The 15,816-nt window shown below is 47.6% G+C and overlaps 2 protein-coding genes across 2 annotated transcripts; both read left to right on the top strand.

Annotated features, from left to right (window-relative positions):
• Positions 1-589: 589 nt before the first annotated feature.
• LOC135828832 (NADH-ubiquinone oxidoreductase subunit 8-like) lies at positions 590-9,713 on the top strand. Its single transcript, XM_065341263.1, has 6 exons — positions 590-724; positions 825-941; positions 1,045-1,143; positions 3,857-4,029; positions 6,847-6,975; positions 8,737-9,713. Exons 1-6 carry the CDS (start codon positions 682-684, stop codon positions 8,866-8,868), a joined length of 693 nt encoding a protein of 230 aa, XP_065197335.1. The 5' UTR covers positions 590-681; the 3' UTR covers positions 8,869-9,713.
• A 720-nt stretch (positions 9,714-10,433) lies between these two features.
• LOC135828828 (AH receptor-interacting protein-like) lies at positions 10,434-15,636 on the top strand. Its single transcript, XM_065341260.1, has 3 exons — positions 10,434-10,782; positions 11,576-11,788; positions 14,869-15,636. Exons 1-3 carry the CDS (start codon positions 10,687-10,689, stop codon positions 15,586-15,588), a joined length of 1,029 nt encoding a protein of 342 aa, XP_065197332.1. The 5' UTR covers positions 10,434-10,686; the 3' UTR covers positions 15,589-15,636.
• Positions 15,637-15,816: the final 180 nt, after the last annotated feature.

Consider the following 15,816-nt stretch of genomic DNA (forward strand, 5'->3'; position numbering starts at 1 on the left):
GGATGTCAATATTGGGAAGAGGTAGACCCTCCGTAGTGTAGGTGGCAGATGTTGGCGCATGATCCTCCTCTCCGCGGCTTCATCTTCCGCTTGGTCACCCAAGAACAATGACATTATGTGTTTGTGACCTACTGAACGCTGTCATAGTCATTGCTTGACTTTACTTTAGTGCTCGCCATCAAAGCTTGCCATCTTCTTTGCAGCTCTCTCCTCCCCCCCCCCCCCCCCCCCCCCGACTGACTATGATAGCTAGCCCTTCTTCCGTTTCTCGTATCGCTAGATATACTAAAATTAAAACTCTCCAGTGGAGAATTTGCCCAATCGAACATACCTGCATCGCCTACTGCATCAGAATGACTATGACTATGATTGTACATGGTAGAGTGGCAGTCAAGAAGCGATGGATACTGGCACAGGGTCTGTGCTGACAGTCTGTAGATCTACGAGTGTAGGCTGTAGTGTAGCGCTAGCAGTAGTTGCAGTGCATGCAGGGAGAGTGAAGTGACGAACGCATTCGAGACGGATTGCATTGAAAACTACCGGTACTCAGAAAAAGTGGCGTTCAAAATTAATAATAATTGTTTATATTTTTACAGTGCAGATATCGAGTAGATCGAGCGTAGGATAGGGGAGAGAGAGTCTCCCTCAAAGTCAAAGTTAGTTCGATCGTTCACCAGAGAAATGGCGTTCGCTCTGGCCTCGTCCAGTGCTGCAGCGCTGAGAGGTAACCCAAAAGAGATTGGAGAGGAAAGCCAAACGCGGCGACAACCTAGACCTCCTATGACAAACCGGTTTGTATCCTTCATTTGTGTGCGTGTGTCCAGGAGCGTCCCGAAATGGCTGGTTGTCGTCAGCGACTAGTACTTGGTGTGCGCGACGAACGCAGGCGAGCGCAGCCGGCACCACGAAATCGGTGCAAGTGCAAAAGGACAAGGGATATTGTAAGCGCTTGTTGGCAACAATCTTCCCTAGATAATACTGGCCGTCCCTAGTAATGCGTTATTGCTGCGTCCGCATCGTATTGCCCGTCTGCATGAATTTTAGATTCGGTGAACATTGACGAGATGGACTGCAGAGCAGAGGATATGACGGACGTGGCTGCAAGATTCACCGCCTACGCTTTTGCCACGGAGATGTTCGAAGGTGAGGTGGTCGATAGGGTGATGATCATGATCCACAGATACATGTAGGCACACATCAAAGTGCCACTAGAAGAAGGGTTCAAATGTCCCACTTCTTCATGTCAATGCAAAAAGAAACTGATTTCTTTGCATAAGTTTTGAGGTAGGTGAAAGAGGGGTGGGGGCCCAGAAGACATCGACTGTCACTGCCAGGACTAGAACCAGGCACCAGTGGGCCTGTGTGCTATTGTGCATTCTCTCCAATCACTTGTGGTGTTCTTGTAAACTGTGTCGGCCCGGATCCCATTTAGAAAATTATACATCCACTGTGCAGCCAGGGCGTCGGGCACGCAACGGTCACTACTATATTGACCGTACCACTCTTTGTCCCGGGTATCCTGTGAATTAATACAAAAGCACTGATCCGGGGTCTAAATTTCGAAATGTTTCATTGGAGCCACCCCAACCCCACGCATAAATTGTACTTCAAGTGGCTGACCGTACCACCCTGAAGTACCTTCCGACGCCCCTGACTGCACAAATCCTGTGCCCAAACCCTGTATGGCCCGGCAGTCATGTCGAATTCTCCCCTGCGAAAACACAATGGAGACTGAGGTGACGAGAGTAACGCTTTGTAGGAGAGTACAATGCCCTGTGCAGTAACACATCTGCGGTGTGACAACGAGCGTCGAGCGATCTGCTTTTTCACATTGCTGCGAAGTGACTGCACAAAGTCCAACATTCCTCGCACGCTGGCCTTTGGGCAGCTCGCAAACCAAAGCTGTTAATCACAGGGCAAAAAAATTCACGGTTCGCGTGAGACTCGGCCAAAGGCCCAGTGTTCCGCATCCGCAGGAACGCCAAGCAAGCAAGCAAACAAGGCAAGCTGAGTTTTATATTTTGCCTAGTGAAGCTTGAAACTGTTGTGTCCAAGGTCCTTGCACAGGTTCTAGTCAACTCCCGTCCCTTTGGGTCCCCTCCCTCATATTGCCGCAATGTAGTTAGCGTGCTAATGCACTAGCTGCTGGTGCGGTTGTGTTAACCCTTTGTGTACGGACTGTACAACTTTCGATCCCCTGGGATCGAAACTTTTTCAAAATTTCAATCGATCGTAACTCAGTCATTCTTGGGTTAGGCCACCCTTTCTTTTTTCGTTGTTTAACGTCCGCGCCCGCGTACCTTTTTGCCTCAGACTGGAAAAAAAAACAAGAAAGTAGTAGTACCAATAATATGCGAAGTTGTAAATACATGATTGTGTAGTTTCACAGTGTGCCGATCATGACCTTAAACTTATAATCTTGCCTCCCGGGCATGCCTTTGTCTTGTGTTCTTTTTCTTTTTTTGTTGGCTTTTAAATATCGTACGGTGTGTGTCCTAGTAAAAATCCAGATGTAATGAATTCATGACATGCTAACTCCATGCTATGTACCTGTTTTGTTGGATTCATCAGGCATGTGCTCCAATGTACCATCAAAGAGTGTTGTTCTATGCCTGCAAGTGCCGTTAGACCCAGAAATATTGTATATATCACATGCTTTACTGGTCAAAATGTTTGATTGGGGTTTCCAGTTTTTGGAATGGGCTTTTGTTTTTTTTCCGCCCTCCCGCGTACCTTTTCGCGAAAAAAAGGACGTTAAACAATGAATTAACAAAGGGTGGCCTTATATCCGAAAACTAAAATATGTAGGTCAAAGAGAAAACTCCCAGCTGTCCATTGAAACAATCACTGAAGCGCTCCGATGTGTGGTTCCAGAGTTACGTAGCTCTAAAGTCGAATCGCGGCAAATGTCGCTCAATAGCCGCTCGCGCAAATTTGAATGAGGGATATCCCCATCATTATGGGCATGCAGTGACATAGAAACACGTTCAAAATGGCAAACGGACTCATGGCAGTTTGTGAAATTTGTTTGAAGTAACAGTTAGTTGCTACGAGCAAGGAGAGCGAAATGGCTGATGCAAGACGACTTCTGTCGGAATATTGGCGTTGCAGCTAAAACGCTGGGCTGTAGTGCTGGCGTTTTGACCTTCGTGGTGGCAAGCGTGGGCTCAATGTGTTCCTCTTGCGACGAGCTTTCCAGGAAGCCCAAGATTGAAAAAATCGTCAAAAGGAGACTAAAGTTATGACCCGGATATTTATAGAATTTGAGGTGAGTCGAGATCAAATTCAGTCCTGTGTACATTTTTTCAGTACATAAAGGGTTAAACTTAAATGCTTTACGAAATATGCAGTTCGTGTAGACAGTGATAATCGGATGGGATTTTGGCCTTCAGGCTCTGGTTGGTGGATGTGATATATCCTCCCCCTACCTTTTAGGATGTGCATCTGTCGCCTGGTCATGGGTTGGTGGCGTGCCACGGATGCGGAAAAGTGGTTCTTGACCTGTCCTGTGCGCGGACCTGTAATAATATCCGTTCCTTTTTTGTATGCGTGCGAGACACCCGGAAATTAGGGTGCCAGTTTCTGGTTGAATGGACTGTATGATTCCGTGATGCGGGCTTTCCTGCCAAGAAACTGCTGGCAACCCGGCGCTCTGCCCTAGCGTGTTCTTGCTCCTCACCAATCCAGATTGCAGTGCAATGCTCTTGTGTGGGGGAAAACCCTGCGCTGGGCTGCTGTTCCTCAGTATCCCGTTCTGCTGCATGCAAAGTGACTTGGCATGACATTTCTGCAGTGATGCTACAGCATGGGTTGTGTGTATGGCTTTTAACTTTCCGCCCTGTCTGTTTCTGCGTAGGCTTGAAGGTGTTGCTGTCGTACCACTTCCGAGAGCCCAAGACGATCAACTATCCGATCGAGAAGGGCCCGCTCAGCCCTCGCTTCCGCGGCGAGCACGCTCTGCGGCGTTACCCGACCGGCGAAGAGCGCTGCATTGCCTGCAAGCTGTGTGAGGCCATCTGCCCAGCACAGGTTAGTTTTTGGGTACGAGGTCATTTGCTATTTTTGGACACTCAAATTAAATAGCACCCCATTATGTTGGTTTGTAAAATAAATTATTATTTTTTCTTGCTTTTCTATTGGCACACTTATGCTTTACCACCACCACACACACCTGAAGGCCTAGAGTTGAAGTGTGCGGCCACAACTTGACCTGATCAGAGGTGTCCTTTTCTACTGCTTTTTCAATGCGAGCAATTATTGGACAACAAAATTAAATAGCATCTAGCAGCAGTCTGCAATGGCGTGGACAAGTAAAACTTGCACAGGACATGAAAATGGGGTAGGGCTATGCCTATGACTGTATGAGACCGGCTGATATGAGTTCTAATGACAGGCCGTTCGTAGCAAGCTCTTCAAGGCTTTGACACACAATTTTAAAGGGTCACTCAAGGGTTTTCATGGATGTCATATTCAAGAACAGAGGAGAGCACTCCAGTGTGATTCATCTCCTCATATTTCGCAAAGAGTGGAGGGGTAACGCCGTAACTAGCCGCTGCGTCCTTCTTGGTTAGGAAGTGTTCACTGGTGCCAGGTGAGTGGAACGCTCGCACTGCTAAAAGAGATTTCTCCTGACCAGAACCCCTCGACAAACGCACCGGCTGAGAAGGCGAGGAGACTCTTCCAGGCAGATTCGAGGTGGAAGACGTAGTCCCTGGGGTTGATGGAAGGGATACAACATCCCCCATGTCGAAATTCTCTCCGTCATGCGACGTAGAGTCGACGGAATCCTCCATCATTAGTTATTTAATCGAAATTTTCAAAATTATCCACTACATTACCTAAGAATAGTAAAGAAAACGCCCAGAAAGAAACGGTTTTCGCCGCAAAAAATAGGCACGAAGAAACGTGAGGACCACACGAAGACACTCTTGTCAAAGATTTGTCCACCAAGGAAAGCACAACGACTAGGAGGCCTCTACTTCCATATTTAACTGATTTGTCCAAAAATTGCGACATGTCCAAAAATTGCGAATCACCTCGTATACGGTGAAACTTTTCTAATCACTCGCAGACTCCACTGCAGTCGTTTACACATTAGGCTACCTCAACTCAAACAGCGCGCAAAGCTATAGTCCAACTTTGAAATATCAACTCAAACACTTGATACAATTGTGAATGACTTATGCAGCAAAGAGACTGCATTTTGGAGTGTTGGAGTTGAGGTTCCCCAATATACGGTGAACCCTCGTTAACCTCTTTAGCACGATACTACCGGAGCGTCCCCCCCCCGTCAACACCTGTAAACGTCACATTTCCCCATGAAAGTACTAGCTGCTCAAGGATCGATAACTTTACCTTCCCTTGGGCGAATTCCACGATCTTGAGCTTTCTGGAAAGGTCTCAAGATGAGGAATGCAATGGTGTCAAACCCAGCTCAGAGCGAAACCAAAACCCTGTGCTACAGTCTGGCAAACTTTGTCCACACGCTCGACAGACTTGAGCACGGCCAAGACTAAAAGAGCTCAAGTATTCAGCTGCCATTTCGGTCTCCTTGCTCGTATCGAGCTCAACTATTTTTATGAGGACTCCCGAGATCCACTACCATCATTTGAATCTGGTTTCCATGGCAGCAGATAGCGCAAAATGATCCAAAATGGAAATAACGAGTTCTGCAGACTGCACAAAGAAATCTACTTGAAATTTGTCGTGTCGAGTCGCATATCTCAACAACTGGTGGTCATATCGCTTCGGGGATTTTTTCTATCGCTAGCTGAGACTTTTCTCTTGCAGATACATGTTTCGATTGGGAGAATCGACCAAGTATTGACTGAGTTACAATAGTTTGAACGAGCCACTCGGGACTCGATTCGGACCCCACGACTATAAGATGCAGGTTCACTGTACAGCGTCGTACTAGTGCGACAGGCGTGGGACACACAACTCGTGTGCGTCGTACTAGTACGACGCTCGCACTAAAGAGGTTACGAAGAACATTGACAAGACAAGCATTTCGCTTGAGAAGAACTAGTATCCGTAACCCGCTTGGATCAATCACTGTGTATTCACTGGGTATAGAGTATGGATACGAAGAACTCCCGTTATTGCAAACAAATACCACCGGTCCCTTGGTGTTCGTTCTAGAGAGGTTTGGCCGTATCTACACTGTGTTGAGTTGTCCTGGTGCAATGATTTCAGCACTGGTATGTGTGGACCTTGGGTACAGCTGGTGATCTGATGTGACAATGCAAAGTTAGTGAATGAGAATGAATGAGTCTCATGAATGAAATTGAATTGATCTCTGTCTGTCCGTTTCTCTCTCTCTCTCTCTCTCTCTCTCTCTCTCTCTCTCTCTCTCTCTCTCTCTCTCTCTCTCTCTCTCTCTCTCTCTCTCTCTCTCTCTCTCTCTCTCTCTCTCTCTCTCTCTCTCTCACACACACACACACACACACACACACACACACACACACACACACACACACACACACACACACACACCTTGACCTTTGACACCCATCGCCGGAGGCGATGATGGCAATGCTACGGCAGAAGCCATAGCAACTTGTGCTGGGATTGCACCATTCAACAGCTTGCAAGGCTGAAGAATTGACCGCCACTATTCAGCCTGGTCTACAACATACAGCTATTTGGAGTGACTTTTTCTGGCCAGTGAATCCCTATTTTTGGTCTTTTCATTTTTTTCACACACACACACAGCTGTTCTAACTCTTTCGTTCTAAATTGTGTCTTTATATTTCTTTCTGTCTGCACTCTCAGTCCCCATTCTATCATCTGTGTTGTTACTAGCCCTGTTCATGATTGTGTTCATGTCGTATTTCTTCACCACAGGCTATCACTATTGAAGCTGAGCCACGATCAGATGGCAGTCGGAGGACAACTCGCTACGACATTGACATGACCAAGTGTATCTATTGCGGTTTCTGCCAGGAAGCTTGCCCCGTGGACGCCATAGTCGAGGTAAGTCGCGGTCTGCCTTCAGTAAGAATACGAATTAAGTGCTGCCGGACACCGAAGAGTGGTGCGCTGGTCTGCCTTCCGTAAGAAGAAAAACTACTCGATAAGAAGAAATGAGGACCAAAGACCTACAAGTTACGCTATATTGTCCACTAACACCACCAGTTACTGAACAATCAGCTCACGCGATATTATTACACGACACTGACCAGCAATACTGACGTTCTACACCTAACTGGCAATCAGCTCAAGCGTGCCTCGGATGCGTACTCCACTCCGTTGGTCAGTGCCATGCAATGTTACCGTATGAGCTGATTGTAAAGTGACTGGTGGTGTTAGTGGACATTATAGCGTAACTTGTAGTTCCTTGGTCCTCATTTCTTCTTCTAATCCTTGGCTCTCCACCAGAGTCAACTACTCTATAAGCAGAAATATTCGTCTGGAATTTAATTTCGTCTTTTTCGTCCAGGGAGATTTTGGACTTAATTAAACGCCGGACTAATGTCGACTTGTCCAGCTTTTCAATACACTCTTATGGTCCATGGACTAAATTTTCAACCGAACGAACCTCCTTTCTTTGGAGTTGGATGAAATTACTGCCCGGCTAAATGTTCTGCCTGTACACGTATGTGCTGTCGGACGCCGAACAGTGGTGTGTTGAGAACAAACAATCTTGGAGTTGACCAAGTGATGTTCTGGACATTGAAATCCGGTGGAATGACCGGGGTCGGTGCTCTTAGTGCATACGCGCTCTAAAGAGGATGTGCAATACACGTCACGTTGTCCGTTTGCCACTCAAAATTCTTCCATATTATGGAGTTTCTGTACACGCTTTAATAACCCATATATGGACATTTTGCCACTCGGTTACCTCCCATATAAGGCGGATTTGACGTCATTGCGTATCCTCTATAGTTCGCGTACATGCTGCAAGCATTGACCAGCAGTGTCCGGCACGCATTCGAGCCGTATGAATGTGTGCCGTATGCGTGCTCACCGCTGCAAGGCCAGCGCCCCGTGGCCGCTTGACTTCTCACCGTGTTTCCATATCCACAACAGTATACAGTTTAACCTGGTTTAAGCGACCACCCCGCGCTGCAAGCAAAAGCGGTCGTTGAAGCCAGGTGGTCTTTAGAATCAGGTCCCACAGTGTGTGTGTAGAGCTGTCGGTGCATGGAAAGACAGTCGTTAAGAGCAGGTGGTCGCTAAACCCAGAGGTCGCTTACACCAGGTATGCTTGCACATTGCATGTACTGGCTGACTCAGCCACACATACATGTGGACTGTAGTACTGGTGCTTTTTAAAGTCTCGCGAGAGCACCCCATCTTGGTTTTACAGCCGGGGAAAGGAAAATCGTATGGCAGAGTCCAACTAACTTGTTACATGTACGTTTGTGTGGTGTGAGAACCTTTTAGACTTGGTGTACTGAGGTGCTCTCGCAGTACGTTACGGTCTATTAAATACATGAAGGCAAGAGTGTAGGCTGACTGGTTCATATCATGCCATGGCAATCTCATACTCGTTGTAAGTCAACGTCACCTTGACTCAACCTACATATTCCTGGTTACAGTCTCGTTCTCTGCTCGTTCCTTGCTGATTGTTTTACCTTTTCCCCGCATGTATGTGTGTGTGTGTGTGTGTGTGTGTGTGTGTGCGTGCGCGCGTGCATGTGTGTGTGTGTGTGTGTGCGTGCATGTGTGTGTGTGTGTGTGTGTGTGTGTGTGTGTGTGTGTGTGTGTGTGTGTGTGTGTACCTGCACCCAGGGTCCCAACGCTGAGTTCTCCACAGAAACGCACGAGGAGCTGCTCTACAACAAAGAGAAGCTGTTGAACAACGGCGATCGCTGGGAGACAGAGATAGCACAGAACATCAAACTTGATCATGTCTACCGCTAGCAATGGCACCGAACTTCGACAATCAAGTGCTGCAATATCACAGGGTTTGTGTCGCAGATTTATGATTATCTTTTTCCGGTGTACTCGTGTGGGCTTGCACGTGTGGACAGCGGATGCTCTTTGCCAAGCACCCCGCGTGTGTGAATGTGTGTATATGTGAGTGTGTGTGTGTGTGTGTGTGTGTGTGTGTGTGTGTGTGTGTGTGTGTGTGTGAGAGAGAGAGAGAGAGAGAGAGAGAGAGAGAGAGAGAGCCTGTGTCTGTGTGTGTCGCGGTGGCAACCCTGGACTAATAGCAGTCCTGCACAAACTACTCCATGCCATGAGTTCCCTGTTACCACTATGCCTGTCTCCAGACTGGTGGGTCCTAGCATTGAATTCAGCAGTTGTCAGGAAGGTTGTCCTGCTTGCCAATACTCAATACTGTATTCGCTTGAATTATTTTTAGTTTTTCCCACAACTGTCCTGGATTTCCTTCGACACGGTGTTGGAACATTTCCAGAGATGCACGACCACTTTTTTTTATTAGTTTTAGAAACAAGTCGCCCTTGGGTACTTCGTTCATTCTGCTTCTTATTGCTATAATTTATGCTGTTTGTGTACATATACATGTAACTGCTGCTGTGAGTGCATGGTCGGGGATCTTATGTCTCGCCTCGGCTCTCTCACTCACTGCTCCTAAAAAGAGTGCATCTTGCTGGTTCTGGGACGGAGTTGCTATCCCGTCCATGTAGCTTATCTGACTTGTACTCATGTTTTACAATGTATAGGATGTGCTAATACTTATCAGCGTTGTACTAAGCTGTGTCTATTTATTCATTTTCTTGCAAATTAGAAACTGATCTGCATCTTTTCTGTGTGGAGCAGCAGTTTTTCGGGTGCCGTCGCGTCTTGGGTGGGGTTTTGAAAGGTAGAGATTCTCTGATCACCACTGGGCTCCACTGGGCCCGGTGCTTGGACCCTGGCTGACTGCACTGCTCAACACCCGCACCGGTGCACCGCTACAGGTATCTACAAAATCACTGGCTTGTATTAAAACTTTTAGAAAGTAAAATATCATTCATGAGTGTTTTTTGGGGGATTATAGCGGGAACCAGTTTGCTGCTGTTCGAATCGACACACCAAGATTGGAACTCTGGCTTTAGTATTAGCAAGAGTCCGGGGAATTATGGACTCTTCGTATTACAGTAGTAAGAACCACTGCTGTTGCAGTTGACCTGTGTGCATGCAGGGAATGGGGAAAAAAGCAGAGAAAGATGAGAAGGGATCGAAAGTCCAAACCAGGCTGATTTCTGATATACTAGTATAGATACCTTGGATGCAAACAAAAAGTAACATTGCAATATTCCAGAACTACAAAACAAAAACGTTCAGTGCTAGCTGTAGATAGCATCGCTGTTCAGCATGATTGTTCACTGGTTCATGTGTACGTGTATGTCTGAGATGGTTCAAACCTCGCCTTCGCGGCGATGCCCCCGCGCGAAGATGAAGGGCAAAAAACTTTCCCAAAAATTGATGTGATTTGAAAAAAGCATTGTTGAAGATTGCAGTCATTCATTTACAAGAGAAGAGTAGAAATTAGAATGGTTGGTTTGGCTTGAAGAACCAACAGCTCAAGTCGAGACGACATGGCTAGCTAGTCATTATGGTGGGTGTTGCGTACCTGCCTAGTAGTGTTCAATAATTATTTTCACCAGCTCTGACACCCTAGCTCAGTAGCTGTTCTGGTATTGATATCAATACAGTAATCGTAATTCGATTTTAATTGGACTTATTGATCGTTCCTTTTGGGGATCAGCGGACGGTCATTTCAGCTGCAGCATGTCGGATGATTCGTATGATACTGTGAGTGGTGTCGTCAAGACAGTAATTCACGGAGGAGGAGGTGAAGTTGCCCAGTGGAAAAAGAACACCAAGGTACCAACATTACAGCTGGCTTGCACTACATACTGTATGCTCTAACTTCAAATTCAAGAATGCAGTCTTGTCTGGGCGCCGTGGGTGCCTCGGGACCGAAGGGTGCCCGCACATAACAGCCGTCCGTGACTGGAATATACAGTGTACGCTGCACAGACATTGGATATGAAAACCCCTTCTCTTCAGGTGTACTCACTACAATCCATTCACAAATTGATCTCTGGACTTTTTCAATATCCGATTTAGGCCGAATTAGGCTGGGAATGGGCTTTGGATCAACATGCCTGTATAATATCAGTGCTAAGCCCGGCCGAAACACGCAAAAACCTGGCCGGAAAATTAACTTCATCATGGTCTACCTTTTTGAGAAATAGACACCGAAAACAATTGAAGGAGCATTCCATACTGCATGTGGCAAAAACAAGTGTGAAAAGGTCAACCGTTGACCCAATTTTATGGCCAAAAGCAAGTTGATCATCCTTTTCTGAATGGACTGTAGCGCCAGGTTGGTAAAATTCACAACTTCACATCTGTATACAGTAGGAGCTGAGGGCTATGATCTTTTATGATGTACATGTAGCTCAGGTGACCTGTCACCACCACGGAAAGGAAGACATTTCAAGATTTGACTGCGCGTATCTGTGTGCAGGGTGACGGTGGATTGTCCATGTTTTATGCCGATAATTTATGTAAGCGATTCTCTATAACTTTGGTACGCGTGTGCGTGCGTGCGTGCGTGTGTGTGTGTGTGTGTGTGTCACATGTGTGTGTGTGTGTGTGTTCACGTGTACAGGTGCAGTTTCACTACCGCGCCAGTCGTCTGTGTGACGGCGGCAAAGACCTTTCCCATTTCTGCGATGAGTGCAAGCTGCTGGATGACACACGGACAATGGGCGGTGGACCGTTTGAGCTCCTAATCGGACGCGAGTTCAAACTGCCCGTCTGGGAGTTGTGCCTGAAAAGCATGCGCGTTGGCGAGGTCTCAGCCTTCAACTGTAACGTGCAGGTACGCTTTCTTAGTCACGTTTGAGTGTCTGCAATCTCAGCTTTTTGTCATTGTCAGTGTACATGTATAGTAGTGCACTGTCCCAAGATAACCTACTGTAAAAACAGAAATTTTCGGTGGTGTTTTATTTTCGGTCACTTCGGTGCCGACAATTTTTACCGAAAATAAAACGCACCGAAATTTCAGTACAACCGATACTGTATACAGAAGAGAAAAAAACTGTATACATGTAGTACTAGTACATGTGCACTTACTGGTACCTGGAAAACGGGTTTTACCGAAAATTTCCCTCCACCGAACCGCCGATTTTGGAGAATACCGAAAATATTAGTGTGTAAAGCAGGAAATTGTAGCCTAGCGGGAGACAACACGGGCATGTGTAACTTGAAGCATCATGTGCTACGATTCCGGGCAACATGTACCTGCTTCAGTTGCCCTTGGGGTCGGGGTCAACGTATGCACGTGTTGTGTTGTGCGCCCTCGCTGGTCTGCCTCTGAGGTGGCCGTGCACGCCAGGAGGTCCCAGCCGCGATCATGATCTCATGTTGCATTGGCTGCGATCATGTGTAAGCTGTCACTAAGCTCCACATCTGGTGTCGAATTGCCTGTCGCTTCAGCTAGTGTGGCCTTGTGGTGTCCCTCTGAAAACAGTACTGACGGGCGCCGAAGAACGGAGCGCCGAAGAACGAACAGGCTAGAATTTCACCAAGCACAGCACACCAATGTGTGAGCTCCTTTTTTTTTTTTTTTTTTTTTTTTTTTTTTTTTTTGGCCGAATATTGGTCTGGCAACTTGCCGGACCGCCTGCTACGGCCCTGATGTATAGTATGTACATGTCATGCATACTAGACTAGTACACAAAGGCAGAACAACAGAGACCCTTTGTGTAGTACTCTCTGCCCATGTTCAGGTATTGAGCACTATTTGCAGCAAGGACTCCAGACACTTTGTCTACTAGACCAAGAGTACATAACCCCCCAAGAGTGTGCAACTCGACTATGGGTGCTGTCCCGACAGAATTTCAAGTTGACGTCATTTTTATGATGCAATGCGCACTGGTACACGGATTATCAGACGAATCCGGAACGTGTGGTGGGCCGAAGCCCATCTGATCCTGTACAAATTATTGCAGAGAAAAACGTGTGATGCATTGACACCCGCACACATGTTGTAAATCACTGGTGCAAGGAGCATTGCGTCGTAAATAATGACGTCAACTTGAAATTCTGTCGGGACAGCAGGGTATGTGGGAGCTGCACACTCTTGGCGGGTTATGTACTCTTGACTAGACTAGTACATGTAGTTTACATTGTTTGCGTATGTCTCGTTCCATAGATAATCACTGATGAACATTGATAACAAAAAATATGTCTCGGTCATACTTTGTGGACTACTTTATTAACAATGTAAGCGATGGAGACGATGCAAGAAACAATCTAAAGGGTAAATAAAATACATGTAAGAAGAAAAAGGGCAATGGAAAAAAAGATGATTCAAAATCATCTTTTTTTCCATTGCCCTTTTTCTTCTTACATGTATTTTATTTACCCTTTAGATTGTTTCTTGCATCGTCTCCATCGCTTACATTGTTAATAAAGTAGTCCACATGTCGCTTCAGCTCGTCCTACTTATTGCCATATTAAAATTATTGTCTCCTCGTCGAATTTTTTCATACTTTGTATGTTTCATTTTATCATTCCACTCACCGTATTATGTTAGCATCAGCTGTTTGTTTTGTTAACAGCCAAATTGAAACATCTTTCTCCAAAATGCATCTTTGTAAAGTTGGACGAGCTCACCACTTGCCTCGTTTGCAGTGCATGCATCATTGTTTTCTGTGTGTAGTAAAACAGCAGCTGGATGTACTCATGTTATAGTAGGGAGGTTTAGTCCCACGTAATCCGTGTGTACTTTACATGTGTGTACCACGTGATACTCAGTGACCCACGTGCAGACGTTTTATGATTCACGACATACCGTGTGTATGGAGGGTCACCCACGTTCCGTCAGAACGTGGGTGAAAATCAGAATGGAGCGCATTGTGTGAGCTGTGAGGGTGCTCAGCTGAAGAAGTTTCCGAAGCACGAAATCAAAATATTCGATGAGCTTCTAAGCTTCGTCTTTGACCTGGTCTGGGCCTTTCGCTTCTTGCTTTTGTTTGTTCTGTGTGACTAAACACAACATTGCAAACGTGGGTCCATTGCAGGAACTTTACGTGTATCACCCACGTTCCCGTATCCGTTACGTGGGACTAAACCTCACTAATTATACTGCTGTCTGAGCTCTTAGCTCTGTGTTTGGACCGGAGCCACCCCCTGATTTAGGTACCATTGCCTTTGGCTCATCCGTCATAATAATAATAATAATAATAATACGTAACTTGACTGTGTCCAATGACTTGATCGGGCTAAAGGGGCTTTCCCTGGGTGCGCCCGACAGCACTGTATTTGCTCTGCGTGTGTGTGTGTGTGTGTGTGTGTGTGTGTGTGTGTGCGTGCGTGCGTGCGTGCGTGCGTGCGTGCGTGTGTGTGTGGATGGTGTAGTGATGTTAGCTTGCTGCGCATACTCCTCGTCGTTTCGTGAAAGTACGTCTTGTGGAGCCCTTGTGGGACGTTCGGTGCCCACCCTCCAGCTCAAGATTGTGCTTTCCTGGTGCATGAAGGCCGAAGCAGTACGCGTACAGACGTTATTGTTGAACAGAACATCATGTTCCTTTTTCAGTCGTTGCATGTTATACTTATAGTGGACCTACAGCAGACTGTTCATCTGGTTTGTGATATTTCCTTCCTCTGTTTGTGAGTCCCTTTCCATCAATATGGCAGCTTGTTTTGATTTCCTTTTTTCAATTCATTTTGCTGTACTTCCTGTTTTGTTTGCGCCACTGCCCCTCACCTTGCACTCAGTTCTCTGAGTGGAGGGCGGCGTGACCTCAAGGGGTAGCTGATTGATAATAGTAGTGTGTGTGTGTGTGTGTGTGTGTGTGTGTGTGTGTGTGTGTGTGTGTGTGTGTGTGCGTGTGTGTGTGTGTGTGCGCGCGCACGTGTGTGTGGGTGGGTGCGTGTGTGTGCGCGCGTGTCCAGCACTGTATCAACTACAGCTTTGTGTCGTCGCTGTGGCGCAACGTCTCGGCCAAGCGCCTGGGCCAGTCCGATGTGCCGCCAGCACCGAGCACGGGCTGCTGTGCGAGCATGATGAACACAACGGGACACGCCGACCTGGACGAGTTCAACGCCGCACCCGCCGGCCTCCGCTTCCAGTTCGAGCTGGTCTCGGCGCTGGCACCGGACAAGCACGAGCGCGAGGGCTGGGCGCTGACGCGGGACGAGAAGGAGGTGCTGTTGCCGGCGCTGCGCGGCGAAGGCAAGCGCCTGTTCTCGGCCGGGGACTACGTCGGCGCGCTGGAGAAGTACCGGCTGGCCGTGTCCTACTGCCACGATGTGACCATGCTGGATGTCCGCGCTTCGGAGCATTGGAGCAGCGTGATGTCCGGCGTATGCGTGCCCCTGCTGGTCAACACCGCACTGTGCCTGAAGCAGCAGCGGGAGTTTGCGCAGGCCGCCGAGTGCTGCACGAAAGCGCTGGAGATCAGCGGCGAGCACGTCAAGGCCACGTTTGTCAGGGCCACGGCGTTGCAGGGGTGCTGGCGTCTGGCGGAGGCACGCGCAGACTACTTACGAGCGCAGGAGCTCGACCCTGACCTGCAGGCTTCCGTGGCTAAGAAGCTTGCGGAGCTTGATAGACTTGAGCAGGAGAAGACCGGTGCAGAGCGAACCCAGTACAGAAGGATGTTTCAAAGCTGACTGTTGGTTAACTCAACTGTGTACTCTGACAGTGCTGGTGCTGCTGCTGCTGATGCTGGTGCTGGTGGTGCTGGTGCTGGTGGTGCTGGTGCTGGTGGGGGTGGTGATGGTGGTGGGGGTGGTGGTGGGTTGAGCGCTTGAGATGCATGTGTGGGTGGCAGCATTTGGATGGACAGGATGGGGATGGTTGGCGTGTGTGTCTATGGTGATGTTGAGCATGTTGGTGAA

The sequence above is a fragment of the Sycon ciliatum genome, chromosome 12 (genome assembly GCF_964019385.1).
Source record: "Sycon ciliatum chromosome 12, ocSycCili1.1, whole genome shotgun sequence".
Classification (NCBI taxonomy): domain Eukaryota; kingdom Metazoa; phylum Porifera; class Calcarea; order Leucosolenida; family Sycettidae; genus Sycon; species Sycon ciliatum.